At 37.7% G+C, this 20418-nt stretch overlaps 1 protein-coding gene and 1 long non-coding RNA gene across 6 annotated transcripts in view; one reads left to right on the top strand and one right to left on the bottom strand.

Annotated features, from left to right (window-relative positions):
• The window catches only part of KCNQ (KCNQ potassium channel), a 411920-nt gene that overhangs the window by 321332 nt on the left and 70170 nt on the right, over positions 1–20418 (top strand). For all 5 annotated transcript variants that reach the window (XM_087350439.1, XM_087350438.1, XM_087350436.1 and 2 more), the window contains exon 5: positions 6860–6994. In XM_087350439.1, the coding sequence (XP_087206565.1) occupies positions 6860–6994 (135 nt within the window). The remainder of the gene's footprint in view (positions 1–6859; positions 6995–20418) is intronic.
• On the bottom strand, positions 13134–15078 carry LOC110827225 (uncharacterized). Its single transcript, XR_002542255.2, has 2 exons — positions 14436–15078; positions 13134–13854 (listed from the first exon to the last, which is right to left on the bottom strand). It is a non-coding gene; the product is annotated as an uncharacterized LOC110827225 (long non-coding RNA).

The following is a 20418-nucleotide window of genomic DNA, read 5'->3' as shown; positions in this document are numbered from 1 at the left end:
TCGGAGATATCTTGCGACAAATACGCATCTTAAGACGGAGCCTGTAAACATCTACACCCAAATTTAATTTGAACCGGTATTCACAGTGTTCAAACCCCCGACCTTGTATTAAACTGGTTAATAATCTCAATTTTCAGCTTCACAAACGATTCAGTGGTTTTCATATGCATATTTTCTTTAAACAATGCCAACAGAAAAATTGCAAATTCAAAGGCGGGTGCAATAACAATCTGATGATTTTGTAAGCAACAGCATAATTCTATGCTTGCTAAATTAAAAAGCTAACGACAGAATCATGGGCAATCCGAAGGAACTGGTTTTAGCAGGTGCAACTGTCAATAGGTGTTGCCATGACAACGGCGATTATCAACACTAAGAGCACGACATGACCTGTCTGATATTTCAAGGCTGCGAAAGGGTGACACTGAAGTAAAGCAACTACGTGATACGACGCAATTAATCACTTAATGTATTTCCTACTTTAGAACTCTGTGACCTGTATGAATGTATATCCCAACATTCATAACGCCATAGATCACAGCCCTCCTTGGAAAGATAATAATAGATTAGTTAGTCAAGAAATTCACCGTTTGTGACATGTTCACAAAACGCCCGTCAACTACTTCCCGTAATTATCCGAGTATGAGAATATAAACCATAGCTTCCTGTACAAACAGACGTTTGAAGGACAGTTTCCCCAAAATTCGGTATATCTTGTACCTACCAATAATCAAAGATAAGTTATTTTAGTAGTGACAGTGTCACTGAGCTCCAGTGATGATTAATAGTTGTTTCGTCTAACTGATAATGGCTCGTATGTTTTAACGACATTTGTATTTTGGGGTTTAATTTATTTTATAACATTGTATCAAGTTCTTAGATCATACAATGTCGAACGAGATGGACTGAAGTCAAAACGTTTTATTTAATCGCCTCCCTCGCTATCTCTCCCTTCTTATATCTCCTTTTATTCTTTGTTCTCCCTTTGAGACACCCTCCTGGCATTGCCTGAAGGGACTGAGAAATTGTCTCAGCTGGAATTAGAGGTTCCTATGTCGGGATTCGATCCGGGTACCTTTCATACGTGAGTCAGTATGTCGTAATCTGATGATAACTGACCAGGATCCGCGGATACTGAATGAAAATGATCATGTACAGTTGGTTGAACGTCTTGATAAAGTGACTGGCACTTCAACAATGAATCTAGATGGCCAAGTGTTCGTGGCCTGTTTTAAGGTACTCTACTGATATATATGTGTATGCCTTTGGGAGCTGAGGCAGCTTGGACCAAGGTAAATTCTGTGCAAAACGTTGCAGTTTAACTCATTTGCTGAGAAAGGTCTTCACATAATTTTCAAGACTGTGTAAGCTCTTTTCAACTTAAAAATCTGTACTCCTCCCCTAACTTTGTCAGGTTGATTAAGTCGAGAAGAATGAGATGGGCGAGGCATGTAGCGCGCATGGATGGGACAAGAGGTATTGGTTGGGAAGCCTGAGGGGAAGAGACCGCTGGGGAGACCTAGACGTAGATGGGAGGATAATCTCAGGCGGGATCTATGGGCGATAGGAGTTGAAGGAAACTGAATTTTGTTGGCCCAGGACAGGGACCGGTGGAGGGCTTTGGTTAATTCGGTGATGAACCTTCGGGTTCGGTAAGCCATCTAGTTAGTGTGTGGTGCTTCCGTTTAACACGTGAGCGTAATAGTGGCAGTCTTTTATCGCTGTCGAAGTAAAGCACACGCGCATCGCTAGAGGGCACCACTTACTTATCAGCAGTTTGTTTCGCTGCTGCTACGAATTGCCGTTGTGGGTCTTACGTCGACCTTGCACAGAATTAACACGGGGCCAACACGTGTTTTATCGAAGTGTTGGTATGAAAGGCGACTGAAAAAAGAAACAAATAAGTTCTGGAAGATAGAGAGAGGAAAGAACAGAGTAAGAAAGAGCGAAAGAAGAAAATGAAATAACAAGGGAAGAGAAAGGAATAAAGAAAGAAGAACTTCGAAAAGCAACATTCTTCATTGTAGGTTATTGTTTTACAGATTCGAGAGGGGAAATGAAATATCCTCTTAAGTTTCCTATGCAAGATTTAGCCTTCATTCGGATCCATTTGTTAATGGCTTATTTAAAGACTATTATGAAATCATATAAAATTCCGTCGAACGAATAATGAATGGGGAATGATGTAAAAGTGGTGATTGCTTATTTCAATGTACTTCATGTCCTTGTATTTGCCTGTTGGAACTGAAAATAACACGAAAATTTTTAGCGAAAAGAACATGAGATTTGCAAAAGGATAACTAACTAACTAGATGGCTTACCGAACCCGAAGCTTCATCACCGAATTAATCAAAGCCCTCCACCGAACCCTGTCCTGGGCCAAAAAAATCCACTCTCCTTCAACTCCTATCTCCCACAGATCCTGCATGACATTATCCTCTCATCTACGTCTAGGTCTCCCCAGCGGTCTCTTCCCCTCAGGCTTCCCAACCAATACCCGGTGCACACCTCTTGTCCCATCCATGATGAACCATAAATGACTGTTCTTGACATATGCTTTGACGCAATTTTTGGTTTCCGATTTTGATGTACGGCGCCTAGAACTTGGCTTAAGGCAGGAACCACATTTCACGCCTTACCCGTACACCCTCCGTACAATTGGATCCTGTAGTATCCAGTTTACACAAAAACCGATATTCTCGTGCTCGTCGAAAGCTGCAGTTAATCATGTTACATTATTCAATCTAAGACTTTAATTAACACAATGGAATTCTGTCTTGTAAGCGGCCTCTGGAAAGGAATTTGTAATTAACAGCAAAGTGTTGAGTTTTAAGAAAGTGATGAGTACTGCAATCATGAAATCGTGAATTAATGACATTGTCATCAAATTTAATCTTCCTTGCCGCGGGGTAGAAGATTATTTCAAGGTTCGGTATCGTAACTATTGCGTTATTAGACGTCTTATTTAAAGCTGAGAGTTTTGGCGTGGATATTCTGTGTATTAAATTCAAAACTACGTTTTCATTAGGGACACAACTAAAGCAGTGATATTAAAATTCAATAACAGACTGATATGGCAGTTAACAGCAGAAATTTGTAGTAAATGTATAGTTAACATTTCAATATTTGCGTAGTGTGAAAGTGCATTGATTAATTCTCGTCTCACTAGACGAAGACTTTGTTGGACATTGCGTAGAGTCGAATGATGGGAATAGAGATTTTATCATGAGTGTTAATTTAACAATTATTAATTATAATAATAATAATTTCTTTGCATTTACATTTCACACATTTTAATAAATGTGCGGTTACTTACAATTATTCACAAGAACATTAAGCCATAGGAGGCTATCATTACGTCAATTAACCCCATGAAATAGAGGCCTCCTTGTACTGACTTGACGTAAAGTGACTATGGACTGGAAACACAGAGTTCGATTTCCGGTAGAAATGTTAATATTTCTCTTCGTCACAATGCCCTGCAGGTCTGAGACAACCTACCATTGTATCCATTAGAAACCTGATGATATTTACCCCTGAAGAGGGGGTGTGAACGGTAGAAGAGTGATGTTGTCCATTCCCTCCACCAGCTGTCGTATTCCTTATACCTTTTAATGTATTGGTGCTTAGGAAGATAAACATTTGTATCTTGATCCTCTTATAACTTGCTTCTGTTGTAGGATTTGAGGTTTTCACGGCGATGAGTCTGAAGATGGCTGTCTTCTGGATTGTTGAGCCGTAATTATGGAGGCAGCAAGGACCTCTGAAACGTCGGTAAACTTCTACTAGACTATACGGCTCAACAACCCAGAAGACAGCCATCTTTTGCTTGTGTTCATTAACTAATCCGTAAATGTGTCCAGGAACATCTGAGTTAAAAGCAGTAAGTAGTAGATTTGCCAGGTTTTGTAATACCTCCGAATGCGTTCTACCTGTAAACAGATTACTTTCTGCTTCATCAAGATTTATTGTCAGTTACGGTAAGTCTGCACGCGTTATACGTCATAACTTCAGACAAGTTATCTAAAATTGCGGAAGCCAGCAATTAAGTCGAAATTGGGGCTGGGAATATAATTTTCCTGATCCAAGTACAAACGTACGCAGTACAATATTAAATTTAATGTGTTGTTACCTCAGGTCATTAATATTCATTTACATCAGTCCCATGAAAATTGTTTTTCTTCGGAACAGTGTTTGGATGTTCATCTGTCTGAACATCCAATTCCTCTTTCAAATACTCCTAGTACGCTCGTGGTGCAGAACATTTCTAGTAGCTTATCTAGTCTATATTCCCGTGTTTTAACAAAGTATAAGTTTCATTACCGTACGCCAGTAGACTCTGTCCTGAGTCATATGAATCAGTCGACATCTGTGGATACGGTGTCTGTACCAAAGTCTCAGGAATGGTCTATTTTTATTTTCTTCAAATTTTTCTACTAAGCTTTTGTACGCATTTATCGTGTGCCCCCCCCCCCCCCCCGTGAGGGCTGCGTATCATAAAAAGAAATGTACGATAACATAGCAACCGTGCAAAATCTTATTTGTTAATCTTTCTTCCACTTTAAAAGCTATAACTATTAAACCATAAGAGCTATAAATACGAAATTATACATTAAAATATATAATAAACATTGTTATAAATTATGCATTAAATGTTGTTTACAATTCAGCAGTTACAAACTTGTTGACGATGTGTAAATTTGGGATTATATACGGAAAATTTAAGTTATTGAAATTTATATAAAAATACATAATTAAATATAATAACAATATTAGCTATTCTGTATGAAACACATTGATAGTTGCAGACATTGAAAGAAATACTGGCGCAAGTAGGATATTCGATTTCACGACCATTTAGCACATTAGCCCATCAGCCCGAAATGTATTTTTCACTTCACAGTATCCTATTTAAAATTCCTTGAATTGGTCACCTTAATGATATTGGGTGATTAATACAAACTGTGAAATTTCCTTTTTATTTAATTTTCCCCCATCCTCCCGCTGTTCCTCTCTCATAGGTCCAAATATTCTTCTCGTAACTCAACCTTCGTTCATTACCGACGGTGACAGATATCCATCCATCACACATCCGTATGAAACCGCAGATAAAATTATAATTTTGCGCATTTTTATTTCCTTTTCCCCTGACTATCAGAGATTTGAGTGCGGTGTTGGATTACGGTCTGCGGGATTGGGAACGGATATCATTGTTTCTCCTGTAAGACCAATGGGGTCACAACCGAGAAGACCAAGGTCTAAATTCTCTACCTTTGTTTACAAGAACTGTGCGTATTACATTTATATTTCCCTGATATTGCATTAATTGCAGAGCGTATCTCTTAGAATTATGCAAATAATCGACTGACAAAGAAGTGTAAAAAAGTTAAAAGGAATAAATTTCATTTAGTAATGCGTGTCGAGCTGAAATTAAATACGTCCGTGATGTTTTGGTATCCTAGCAACTCATATGTTAACGCTAACATTTTTTCCCCGCTGTCACGTGACTTACCAAATAAGCAAGTTAACATATTCATTTCTTAATGCGAGGTAAGTGAAATATGTCGTGCAGTGCCAAATTATTAAAGTGCGTGGGCTGCATACAATTTGTGGCAGTGGTTAGTTTATCATATCAATATTTTGTTGGATATTGTCCATTATCTGAGGTATTTTTTGTATGCACGGCATTTCGAGAGTTGGCTCCAGGTCATCGATTGTTATTAAACTAAGGCAGAGGCGGAGTATTCATGCTAATAGTTTAAGCCCTGGAAACGTGGTTTGAAAGAATAAATAAGTTATTATTTTTGCTCGAATATTAAAAAGCCACCTCTGGGTCTTATAAATGCCAGGCGTGTGTAGGATTTGGGGTTTCACGGCGGTGAGTCCGAAGACGGCTATCCTCTGGGTTGTAGTAGCAAGGACCTCTGAAACGTCGGTAAACTTCTACCAGACTACACGGCGCTACAACCCAGAAGACAGCCATCATCCGGACGTGTGCTGTGTGCTCTAAACACCCCCAGTATTTTTTTATATTTATTTATTTAGTGTTCTGTCTGAGGACAGGTCCATATGAACAGGATCCTTCCATCCTTTTCTCGGACTGGGACCTGTTCATATACGTTCTTGGCAGATGATCCAGAAGTGGTTTGCCATTGCCTTCTTCTGTGTGTGAATGGAGTAATTGTTGGGATGCCACGGAGAAACCGGGGAAGCCCCCGGAGGAAAACTCCGTGTTGCCTGGACCACGGCCTTGCCCAACACAAGTTATAAATTCGGGCACCGCCGGGAATCGAACCCGAGACCCCCCAGGTTTACAAGGCCAGCGTTCTAACCGCTAGACCACCGGGGCGGGAACCCCCAGTATGGACATTGTTATTACTTTAGTTTTATTTATTTCTATTATGCTTTATTACGCAGCCAAATCGCCACTTTTAACTCGTGTGAATTTGCACAGTAATTCTTGGGCAATGATATTTTGCTAAATGTAATTAATGTTGTAACTGACATGACGCTAAACACTCGGCGCCATATAATCAGTTATTGAGTCAATGCCCTGGTTATTATTCTCTCATGTAGTGGATTGGTGAATTGGTTATTTCGTTTCGTTTGTTATTCATGTCCATTCTCAGCGTTTGATGCCTGCGAAGTTATAGTTTGTTACCAGATAACATTGCTTATTAAGAGGTATTTTAATTAGTCAATTTCTGCATTTTAATTAATATTACTTATTCTTCATTTATGTAGTGTTCTCTTAATTTCTCTACGGTAATGATATGTTGTGGTTATTTCTGTGCCTTACAGTATCTCCAGCGGTGAGATGTTCTAGATTCATCTGTACATGTTTGTTTCTATTCCCCAGGTTTTGCATGGTGTTTACGTGCCTGGCGCTCAGCGTGTTCTCTACAATAGAAAAGTACGAGAAGCAAGCGAGCATAATACTTTTCTACATGGAGATTGTAGTTGTCGTGTGGTTCACCATAGAGTTTATCCTGAGGTAAGATTTAGCGTTATATTTCCGGCATACAAATTCTTAAGAATCTAAAAGTACGTTCAATTAGTCAAGAAATTCCTCACCATTTATGGGACAAAAAGATTTATTGTGTTTAAATGAGCCTGCTACAGTTTTTTATCGTGAGCCAGATCAGTCTACTCTACGAACTGCGAATCTATTTCCCAAAGACCCATTTTAATATTATCATCCCATCTGTGCCTAGATCTTCCGAGCGGTGCCTTCGCTTTGGAATTTCCAATCACAGTTCTGCACACATCTTCCCCATGCGCGCTACATGTCCCCCCCATCTCATGTTCCTTGTTTGTTTTTTTTGTCATTCTTATAGCTAGTACTTGGTGAAGTGTACAAGTTATGAAGCTTCTCATTATGTCATTTTATCCACTCTTATGTCACGTATTAGGTTCAGATAGTCACTTAGGGTCCCTGTTCTCTGATACCCGTCGTCTGTTTATTTTTTCTGGACGTAAAATACCAGGTTTCACACCGATACAGAACAAAAGTGAAATTATATTTTTGTATATTTTAATGTTTACGTTTTATGTAACATAAGGGAAAACGAAAGATTCTGAACTTCAAGCAGCAAGCAGACATTAATATTTAACAAATATTAAATTTAAAATATTGCAATTGAATTAGTATTTTTTATCATGACTGTATGTCATCTGATAATCGTATGAGAACATATGTAAAACATAGTATTAGTATATACACTAAAAAATTTTACGATACCGAAATAGTGCCTTAGGTTTTTTTTCTGAATAAGACTTTGTAGCACGAATAAATTTAGTATTAAGTATCTCTATTGCTGATTATCTCATTTTAGTCTGCAATAAACAAACATTATGACCAATAACGAATACAGAATCCCAGAGAACTCGTTTTTTCACAGACACAGAATTCTTTATTTTACTCTAAGGTTAGGGACACAGAGAACAAAACCGCACTATAACGAAAATAGAACGAGATCGTTCATGAGGATCGAAGCGTATTTTATTATTTTAGATAATGAGAAATTTACAAGGAGAAAAACAGATTGAGTGAAGGTTGGTACTTGGCCAAAATTTGCCTCGTCGGCAATTTGTGTCGATAGGCCAGTAAGAGAGGTAGATGATAATCTGTTTAGACCACGTCAAGTCTCCAGGCGCTGTAGTTCTTTCTGCTCTGCTGGACTGGTAAGGTTGAAGTCAAGCAAGCAGTGACTTGGACACGTGACGTTAACTAATGGTGGCGTCTTGTCTTGTGAGTATCTGGCATGTATATTAAATTTCACTTCCGTCGCCTTTCTAAACGTCTTCACATTGTTGTAACGCGAAAGATGTATTATTAACGTACAGCAGTGGTTCAGAATCGTTTATGTTCACGGCAGTTTGTTTTCCGAGGATCTACCTCACGCCGAATTATACAAATAGTTCACAAATCTAATCTGGACAGATTTTTTTTACGATTCTAATAATTGATCCATTTACCGCTGGGGAGACCTAGACGTAGATGGGAGGATAATGTCAGGCGGGATCTATTGGAGATAGGAGTTGAAGGAGACTGGATTTTGTTGGCCCAGGACAGGGTCCGGTGGAGGGCTTTGGTTAATTCGGTGATGAACCTTCGGGTTCGGTAAGCCATCTAGTCAGTTAGTTAGTTAGTTAAACTGGTAGACGCTTATGAAAGGATAATATTAAAATTTACAGGGCATATAGCAGTTATAGCAGGGAGAGAAGTCATTTGGCATAAATGTGAGGTTAATATCAAATTGGATCTCAAAGACTACTGTGGGAGGCTGTGAATTCTTCTGGTTCAATCGTAAGCATAAAGCTCAATGGCAGGCTGTTCTTAACACTTTCATGAAACTTGTGGTTTCATAAAAGGCGGAGAATCTATTAGCCATCTGTCGCAATATGTGAAACTTTCACGGCGACTGAAGTCTTCTTGGGCGATCAGCCGAGTGAGAATGGCGTTGTAATCAGACGTTTCTGTTTCATAATTTCTTTGTAATTCTCTTGTTAACCCGTTCCAGATTATAGATAAGTCACCTCGCTCAGAAACACGTATAATTCTGGCCGGAATTTATCTTAAAATGTAGATGGAAGTGGCTTTTGAAGAATAGAAATTTTCATTTGCTGTTGAAATAAACAAATGCATTGCTAATCTGTTATTTATATTTTATGTGAAAGAATTATCATGCGGCATTGTTATGTCGGTGTGTATGTTTATTTTTGAATGAATTTACAAAAGTTAATTACTTTTCTTGTGAACATAATGCCGCCAGATGCCACCCGTCTATTGTCCTACCATCAGTTTACTGTACCAATAATGTGTTGGCGCAAACTTTCGAGGTGGCAACGAAATGAGCGTCGGCAACAGTGTACTGCCTTAGCTTCCTAAAATAGATCTTTGATATGCATAGGTGTTTATGTAAAGTTTTTGTTGGTGGAAATTTTTAAAATGTATAAAAACAACATTCTGGCCACGCGAATGTTATGTTTAGCTTTATTTTATAGCGGGATGAAATTAACCATTTTGTGTGAAACTTTGAGCTTATACTGGAATGTTAGCTCTGTCGTAATCTGCACTGGTAAAAATTATCCATGGAAATTCCTCGCTAAATAATACAACTAACCATTTATTATTCTTGTCATTCTCATTAGAATTAAAGCATTAGAATTAATACAGATATAAACTATTTCTAAAACTTCTTGTTACGCAGATTTGATAGTTGTAGAAATGTTCCACGTCATACTTTTTCACGGCAGCCATGTTGGTATTCTGAAGACAAAACTTTAAAATTCTAATATTACTGACTGTGAATTTCACTTACTTATATCGTGTTTCACTGTAGATGGTCAGTTAGTGATAATGACACTCAAATGTAAATATGAGGATGGACAAACATACATAAGCATTTCATCAATTCGGTCTCGATGTCTTGACGTCTTAAAGATACATTAACACTCATAGACCTACACACTGGTAAAAGGACGTTTTTGTTTTTTGGTTTTTATTTATATACAAATAACAAACTTCCTTATTACTTATGATAGTCGTCTGTTCCTATTACGAGTGTTCTGTTATTCAACACCGGTTTGCCGTGCAATTATCACTTCTTCTTTCAATTAGCGGAATCGAACTCAGGACAGTCACAGAAGATTTCTGAAACCAAAAGTAATCTCTGTATTTACGGAAACATCTCTCAAATTTCCAAGTCTCTAAAACCGTTCTGATCATATTATATTACTGGGAAAATAAATCATTTCCGCAAATGTTCGTATTTCGAAGTTCTTGAATCGAATTCTTGTCATATATTACGAATCGTAAATGATGTGCCTTCGGTATAAAAGCTGTCGATGGTCCTAAAGAATTCTATTTTATTATTATTTTTGCCGAGAACTGTCCTGTCACGGAAAATGTAGCATTGCGAATGAATGACTAATTGTGAAGACATGGTATTTAATACGATGAAGCGTGAGATCTGCTACTGAATTACAGCAATTTTTTTAAATATGATTTGCGTTTATGGACGAAAATTCGAGTAAAATCGAAAATGGCATAATATCTTGAATAGCGTTTACGTTTGCAAACGTAGAGACTCGAACTGAAACCACATGGGAAACATTTTATTATTTTCATTCATTAGGGAATGTAATACTACTCAAATCGTCTCTGAAAGCCAACTAGACCGCAAAATATGAAGAAGATGAATATAAAGAGTTAAAATACGGTTGAAGACGGAGAAAAAGTAATTCAGCAAGACTGGAGACAGCTGAACGAAAGAATTTTTTCTGGGCTTAGAATTGCCTTCTTCTGAGGCCTTCTTTTTTATGTAAGTTGCCACAAGAAATCAACGGTCTAAGTTATTTTTTGTGTGATACTGAAATCTACTGCTGCCTGTCCAAAAAAAACTGTGACTAGGGCGTATTCCATAGTGGAGGGTCTTTCTATTAAATGTCACCATTGCAGTTTGCAATATTATAAAAGAGATCACATATTTGTGGTCAAAACGTTCGAACGGAACTTGTAGTAGCCCGCCTTTAGTCCATATCTTGACCTAGGCATGAGGTTAACAGATAAGTGGTTAACTCCCCTTTTATTCCCATTTCGGAGGCCCTGGACTTGCATAGAGGTCCAGAATCCTGAATGAGATGTTTCATAGTTTTTCTCAGTACCTTACGGAAAATTTTGTAGTTATCAGACTCCGAATGTACAAGTATCTACAAATCAAGCCGGAATATATGTCCGATATTTCTAGTACTGTATATCTATTATTATTATTATCATCAGTGAACCCTTGTTTATTCAAAGACACTTTATCAACTGAACAGGTTATGTCGACTCGAATGGTAGTTTGGAAAAGGTGTGGAAGAACGTGGTCGTGGTCTATTTTAAAGCTCAGTCGCTCTTCGATTACTATCTGTACTTCACGAACGTTCATCGCTGCGGCCCCGCCAAACGATCACAGATTACAGTAACGCAAATCGACATCACCGAGTAAACAATGTATTTCGGAAACGTTGGCTAATCCTTAAAAGAAAGTTATTTACTTTTTCTACTTCAAGTGATATCCTCGAACAAACTACTTAATTGTATTAGAACTTTAAATTACCCTGTGTGTGTGTATTGGAATGTGGTGGTCTAGCTCCACTCGTAGTTAAAACTCTACACTTGAAGATGGTGAATGAACAGTTTTACGTAAGGTTTGAGGTTTTCACAGCAGTGAGAGTTCTGTCTTCTGGGTTGTTGCGCTGATGACGAAGGCAGCATGACCTCTTAAACGTTGGTTAACATCGAACAGACTACACAGCGCAACAACCCAGAAGACAGAAATCTTCAACAGTTTTACGCTTTGCCCCTGCAAAACATCCTTTAGCCATTGTTTGAGGGGAAACAAAACTCGACCAAATTTTCGACTGCATACAATGCCAAATTGCATTTTCAATCCGGTGAAGGAAATGAATGACACGATGGGTAGAAATTGTCTCTCCTTTATTTGTTCGTTTCAGTGTACTTCGTGGAGAGGAATGGCATATGACCTGGCTTTGAATACTCCAATATTCTTCCTGATTAGCAAACCCAAATAAAATGCAAAGCAATTTAATTCAACTTGTGTTCCAGAGTTTCATTATTTCGAAAACCAGCCCAATCGGAAAAAGTGGGTCGGCACTCTCAGCTCGATAGGCAGACAGTTCGACCGCTTATGAAAGTGGCGGCAAGGATCAGAGAGCCAAACGGAAACAAACGGTTGTTCAATTCTCCGTTCAGAGGCTATTAATTTCATTTGGTCACACAGTTTCACGATTCCTGTATAAATTCACGGCAAGGATCGATAAACCCGATAATACGGATCTCGTCGTTGTTGGAATTTCTGTATCATTTTCGGGAATCGATATCTGCAGCTGCGGTAGTTGGATTGTAACAGATTGTCTGGGTTCAGATAACACGCACTCGAATTACGTGTACGTATCTGAGATATGATTATGACGTATCATCGTCTCCAGCATCGCGGGTTAAGCTGTTTACCTCTCCTATTACGAGTATTACAACTGATCTCTCTTATTGGCATCTTTCGGGCTTTATTTTACCTCCATATTGATAATGCAGCTTTGGGATTCGTTCCAAGCGTTTTAGCTGTATATTTGGATGTTTTGTTATTTAAGTGTTAATAGCGTATTACCCGCTAATTGACTGGAATTAAATTATTGTGCCGAAAAGTAATATTAATTGTAGAATTACCTTTGTAAATCGCATTCAAACTGCAAAATTTATAAAACTTCTTTATAAAATAAATTAAATGTGAAAATATCTTCAGAGTGACTGAAACCAGATAACCTGCCAAACACACCAACACAGAACTAACCTTCTGACTCCAGACCTCTACCGGAGACTACGCCAGACCCTATCATAGCATTGTTTGCATGTCTTGCTACCAAAGTCGCCACCGTCAGAACTTCATTTCAGTATTTTTCCCGAATCACACGAACGATGTACTCATCAATCACAACTTACGGATGTTCTTAAAATTTTCAATCACGATTTTTTTGTGAATTTATTCCTAAAATTTACAAAATTAGCAATTATGGCTTCAGGTACTACTACTATTCGACTATATTAATAACATTTTTTCAAAGGCCTATTCATTTTTGTTTCATCACAAAACTTGTTTATTTAAGAGAAGGCGGTTTGTAACAGTGAAGGGGAAATTTGTTACAACACACTGTATTAGTAAACAGAAGTAATTAATTACAGACAATATGCCAATTAACAATTAATTACAGAAATTAACTTCAAACATATGAAACATTTTCATCATATATTAACAGCCTTAACGAGATTCTTCCAGAAGATACTTCATCAGCTGCTGACTCATGAGATGCTGCTGCAAATGAGTAATTTTTAAACTAAAATATAACAACTAGCCCCCTTCTCCCCTACTTTAAATTTTCTTGTTAGGAATCTGAAGTAAGTAGTTCATAATGTCTGCATCTTTATGCAGCAATATAAAATTACGACCGACAAAATTCTGTGTTGGATTCGATTACAAGCGGGCAAATGGTCGGAAGTGGCAAAACAGTTCGATGAGACTTCACGTTCTTACGGTGACTTCGGACGTTGCACAGGAACTGACCGACATGTCAAGCGTGCTTGCTGCCTCCATCATCAGGACGATATGTTTTTGAAAATACCAGAAACTGGTGTACGACGTATGGTGCTCCATCTTTCCGTCCGGACTCCACAGAAAGCAGCGTATTGTCTGCAGTACTCGATGGGTGCCTGCTATTGGTTTATTCAGCGGTGCTTTACCAACTGCACTGGTTATACTCCTCCGGATGCATGCCCGCAACTTAATTCCAGACCTGAAATATGCAACACTGATTATAATATTCACTTGATGGGACACTTCAAAAGAATATTATATTATATTGGAGTACACGAACGGAGGCATTATTTGGCAGATGTTGAGGCAAAATTGGAAGGTCGTGTCTCCTTACTTATCATTACAAAACTTTTAAATTGCATTCGTTATTTCGGATCTACGTTAAATTTGTCTGGCGAACCTCGTACAAGCAATATTTTCAAGTTCAGTCCTTATCTGAAGAAAATAAAAGTGTTTCCATTACACGGATGAATACATTGATGGTGCTTAGTGATGAGATATCCCTCAATTTCGAGAACGATACAAAACCCTCCAAAATACACTCTGAACGAGTAAAAAGTTATAGATGGTTGAATCGGAGAAGCACAACATAATTACCACTAGAACTTGTAAGGTCAATTTTAGTGCTCTACGTTCTTAAATAAATACTCTACAACATGAAGCTCACATCAAATTTATCACAACATCCTTATCACAAAAGACGTTTGTGGGTTTCAAAACGGGATTTAAAGTATTGTAAAATAAACCAATTAGAATATTCAAAACCTGAGCGAAAATTACCATTTCAAGGAAGACTGCTCCGAGGATTTAAAGCCCTCATCTTTGAAAGCAGAATTTTTTCATCTAGAATACTCCAACTTAAACAAGACTAAAAAATTACGTAATCGACAACAGCATCGGGAAACAGACGTACAAATAATAATTTTAAATGGAAAATTTTTGATGCAGTGGTCCTTAAGTTTGACCTTGTTTCGCCAAAGAAAGATGCATTTATGGGCAAGCACCACGCAGCTTCTGCAGTTACGACTTCGGAATTAATAAATTACCACAGTAACAGCACAGCAAATTATGGAAACTAAAACAAGAAAAAGGGATCTAAGAGTGACGCAGTTGGAGAAAATTAGATTTATTCACTTCAAAGACAATATTGCGCCGTAACAAGGAATAATTAACAAGTTCGATGTTTAAAATGAAGGTTGCTTCACACCTAACTAAAAAAAGAGAGGCTTATTGTGATGTCTGAAAAAAGTTGTCCTCCTGATCTTAAAATTGTTTTGAAGAACATTAATTATGTAGACAGACTAAAGATAAAAAAGTAAGAGTTGGAAATTTAGAACACCAATAATATTATTGATATATAGCGATGTAATTGCACTGTTATGCATCTTTCCTTGTTACACCCCCTCGGCACGATGAGCCACAAGGTCAATGAGGGGGGGGGGCCTGAAAAGAAAAAAATCAAAATTAATATATGTGAAAGACAAACAATAGCAAAAGGTACAACGGTTGCTGACGAAAAGAAACTTGGAAAACTAAAATCTCCGCCATATATTTCACTCCTTTGTTCACCTCCAATCGCGACACATGAAATGACTTCTCTTACTTTCCATTTCGATTAGGTAAGCTGATTTATTCTGCCTGAAACAATTCAATCAAAACATTAGAATACCTTACACTTTTTGTTAGGTGTTTGAGGACATGCTTTCAAATAAAAAGCTGCAGAATAGGAGACATTGTTTCTCCACGATGTTAAAAAAATTAGTAGTCCTCATTTTCTAATGCAGGCTGCAACTGATCCATATACCTAACTTGGTTACCCCCCTTTTCGTAGCCTAAAATGTTGAAGTGAGGTTGAGAAAACAGTGGAAGAGTTGCAGCTTGCCAGTACCAAAGAAATAAAAAAAATATCCATGGATTCGAAAGTCTTCAGAGGTTAGTCTTTTCGGTGAAACAAAGTCGACGACGAAGTTTATCTGAAACAATTCAATCAAAACATTAGAATACCTTACACCTTTTGTTAGGTGTTTGAGGACATGCTTTCAAATAAACATTGCAGAATAGGAGACATTGTTTCTCCACGATGTTAAATAATTTAGTAGTCCTCATTTTCTAATGCAGGCTGCAACTGATCCATATACCTAACTTGGTTACCCCCCTTTTCGTAGCCTAAAATATTAAAGTGAGGTTGAGAAAACAGTGGAAGAGTTGCAGCTTGCCAGTACCAAAGAAACAAACAAAAATATCCATGGATTCGAAAGTCTTCAAAGATGAGCGTCTTCGCTGGAACAAAATCGACGATGTCTATCTGTAACAATTCAATCAAAAATAGAGAATAAGACTTGAAAACAGCTTTTCTGCGTTTTCAGTAGTTTTGTCTGTCCTCAGTATCGAATTGAATTTGCAGTTTATCTACAAATTCTTACAGAAATCTGGGCGCACGGTCATTTAAAGAACCCATTGCGCAGTGGCATTGTTGGCTCTCGTAGTGTTCCGTAGCATGAGCAGCTGTTCCTGATCACGTTCTGTTACCCCCCGCCCCCCAAAATCTAAAGAACCTAACGCGAACGAAAAGACAAACGACTGCAACATGCTAGGTCCACTTCGATCGCCTCCTCCGGCTGCCAACACAAACCGGTCGAGTTCCACATCCCAGTGCAGTCAGTGTTTTGGTGTTTGTGAGCTTGTTTACAATGGGTCAACTATTAATTACGTGTAATTGTGTATGGGGTGCTTCACTCTGCAAACTAAGGGAAGAATCGAGTGCACGCACCATTTTTTATGTAGATACGTCTCAGTTTTGTATGAAAAAGCAGTAATTAATTTGCTTGTGAAAGTAAGCAGATTTAAATAAGAGATGATTTTCGAAAAGTTATAAAACATTATGGGCATTTGAGGTACGGTGGAAACGCATCTACCTTAAGCTAAGGTTAGGTAGGTTAGAGTCTTACGTCACTTCATCACCTGAAAACAAGTGACGAGTATCAACGTGCGAACTCTAGTCCCTGGTGCATGCTAAACAATTCTATGCAGAAGAGGCCACAGCTTACACATTCTGCTAGCCTCGAAATTGTAGAGGCTATTTACATAATTACATTCACGATGATTCTACCTTCTGAACGAAGCGCTTATCCGAATTCTTATTAAGTCGTGTCAACTTCATATATACCAAATCCGAACATTAATATTTAACCATTTAAAGCCGATGTAGAGCGCAACTTTAGCTGTGAAAATTCGCTCAAATAACGACAGAGTTCTGTACGAGAACGTAGCCTGCATCAACAACAAAATGACCAAAAGCTTCTCGAATAATTTGATGTGTCTCTGAGTGACCTCTCCGTGTGTGTTGCTTCCCTCGGACACTGGCTGAACCACGGGGTGTTAAGCTTTCTGCAGCCTGCGGACACACTACTCTACCAATGTGGCCCAGTACATTGGCACGGTACTATATCTAAATACACCTAACAACCTAACACTTCGTGTACCTAACACTGTTTGGGTTGGGGGGCAATACACGATGACACAAAAAGCACTTCCTTAATTATGTAGTGATGTCTCTTGAAATACAGGCTGCCCACTTAACGCTTACATACTACAAAACCCTACGACTCTAAGACAGATGTAGTTTTTGCATTTCTAAATGATTCAGCCAGCGACCCTTACTGAGTGGTAAGCAACGGGGAGACTGCAATAACCACTTAACTTTTTCCCGTGACGTTGTGTCCAGTTTGATCCTGTCGCTCAGCAGCGGATGATTTGTAGTTACTGAAGCTTGTAGTTTTGTTGAAGCTGATGAAGGGGAGGGGGGATATTGATGCACATGGGAGCACTGACTAAAGCTGATTTACACTTTGCACTTCACACACATTTAGCCTATTTACTACAGGCTATATATATATGGAGTAGAAACTCCATTCGAAGCACTGTGAGCTTGAAGCACTTTCGGAATCGATGCACTGAATTTATTCTTAGCACATTCGTTGGCTACATATTTCATACTCTGAACTGATCACTTTACTTCGATGTGTATAATAAAAAATTAAAAGGGAGAGAATAGATTTCTTTCAAACACTATTTTTTCAATCATTACATTGTCTCGACAGTGAATAAATTTCCGCTCTGAATACGTTATTAATGAAACAATTTTCGTAGCCTAGGTAAGTTTTATAACTCGCGACGTAAGAAATTTTATTTCAGTACGATTGAAGACTTCTCGACCGATTCACCACGTATGTGTACTACTCATAAATCTAATATGGAATTTAAACTTTTCTCGCCAAATTTTCTTACGCATCTATCAAAGATTTTAAAGCACTAGATGTATGATTTTTTTATTATCAAATAAGCATTTGTTCGAAAAGTTTTGCACTAATTAAACCAATCTCGAAGAACGTGAAAGCTACATGTTCTAATATATACATATAAACGTCTTACTTTGTTATTGGTCGTTTGAGTACGGGGTGTTTTCTGTCTGAAATTAAATTAATCAATTTCGATTGAATGTTGTAGAAGTATCATTTATAGTGAGCGTAAAATAGTGAAATACTGCCAGTTACTTTTATCGACCCACAATACCCTACTCCATAAGCTTAAAGAATACCGAACTTTCGGCAAGGTTTTTAAAATGTGCAGTTATGTTCAGGCCTGGATGGAAAAACAACTTAACGGACTCTCCTATATACGCGAGGTTTAAAAAAGACTGCATACTCGGGACACGTCGCATGTTATTAGAAAAGAATTGTATTTAAAATTCAGCGAAAATTTTATAACGAATATTTCACAAGGAAATCGCTATTACGTATTTTTGCAATTTTTGTGACGTTGTTTCAGGCCGTAAGGCAGTTTCTTTTAAACGCTAATGCCAAGTAAAATTCTGGTTATTATTCCAGCAGTTAGGAAACTGCATGCCCATATAGCAACTTTTTTTGACTGAAATGATAGCTAATTACAACTAATTTGGTTTTCCTTTGAAAGTTACCCGAAGATACCAATAAACTTATAACTCCGTACATAAATTATATAATTAAGGATGGTTTAAAATATAGCATTTTTCGGTACCAAATCTTTTGCCTATGTCATAGGAAATATGAATATCCCAATTATTATCCCTTCCTTCGTGAAGGTAGAACGCAAGAATGTATTGACTGGGGTTGTATAAAAATCTAGTCACAACGTTGTCCGCTAATTTCTTTGCGTTTCCTTTATGCCCCAACTTTTGTGGAGGCCCGAGTATGAATTCGGAATATCAGAGCTATTGTGGCAATTGCTTGTGCTGTGTACCGCATCTGAGTAGTTTTTGCCGGCCATGCATTGTGTAATGGAAATTATGTCCCATTCCCAAATTCATGTAACTATCATTCAATTGTCCATTCATTCCCATTTCACCCATTCATTCCCATTTCACCCATTCATATTTACACAAACACACAATGAGGAAGCCTAAGAATATATTAGTATATAAAATGTTAGTACCCAAACCTTGTGTCACCTATATATGAAGAACACAGTACAAACAAAATAGCCAATTTGTTTTTCATTTAATTTCCGTATAGCGCAGAACACATTTATAAACTGTACGGTTCATTCGGTATGCCTCCAGTCACCGAATTCCATTCTGAGTCAATTTAGTCCCCCATTGTACTACTTCTTTTGGCAAATTTCAAACTCCACCCTCACATACAGAGGCTGGACACCAAGCTGAAATTTTTGTTCAAGAATTTCGTCACATTCTTCGTACAGATTGCCCAAATTCAATATACGTCGACATGTTACATTTAAATTTTTGGTCTATCGTCCTTATATTTATTATACATTTTAAAAGATTATTCAATGTAGAATGCTTATCTAAAATTTACCTCATTTCTTCAAAAATGTATGTGCTCCATTTTATCAACTGCTGTATAGGCACCCAATGCCATTTCTGCTAGGACCTGTTCTGACTCTATGAAGGAAACGTCAAATACTCCTTACAAAGGCACGTTCTTAAATACTTCAGATTTAGAGGCGAAATATCGTTGTTGTTAAAGTACAAACTAGCCATTTATATTTTCTGTTAAAAAACGTATCACTAGTAATTTTTAGCTTTTAAAATATAAAGGAATTCAATTTTTTGTGGTACACAAAGTTTGCGTTACTTTGTTTCGGATATAATTTAAACGGGATCATATCACACGAATTAGCTACATTCATTTTTCTTAATAAACCTGCTTAAATCTGTAAAGTTTTCGTTCAAGGTTCTGGATTTTGGATGCAATAAAACTGCATTTTACTAGTCGACGTGTCCCGAAAGCTTTACGTTTTGCGTAGAAGCTCCTAGTTTCCATCCCAGTTCTGTCAAATGTGAATCGTACACGTTTTACGAATGAGTTCTTCTGAGGTATTTGACGAAATGTTTGTACCTAGTGCAGTCTGAACCTCAGCGCAGTATATCGAATCATTTCCTACTGCAATGATAATTTGACTGTAAATCTTACGATTGTTGTGAAATAGTTTTTTCGAGGAACTTTGCAATTGCCCAATTACCTGTTCCGGATAATTCTTATATTGCATTCTACAGTACGCCATAATAATCCGCTGATATACGCCGAATTAGAGAATTTGAGCTGCGAACGGTTATTATTTACAACATAATTTAATCAGTTTAGTCAGTATTTAGAAAACGTTTCCTTATTCGACTGGTCTGAACTACTTTACGAAAATATTACGGTTAAGTTTATTTTAAAATTATTATATTAATTAAACTCTGTGTAGGAATTCTACCGTTTTA

This window comes from Zootermopsis nevadensis, unplaced genomic scaffold, assembly GCF_977971745.1.
Source record: "Zootermopsis nevadensis isolate Lab colony 2312 unplaced genomic scaffold, Znev_1.0 Znev_ptg000017l, whole genome shotgun sequence".
NCBI lineage: Eukaryota > Metazoa > Arthropoda > Insecta > Blattodea > Termopsidae > Zootermopsis > Zootermopsis nevadensis.
The sequence above is the reverse complement of the archived record's forward strand: the minus strand, read 5'-3'. Positions and strand labels throughout refer to the sequence as shown.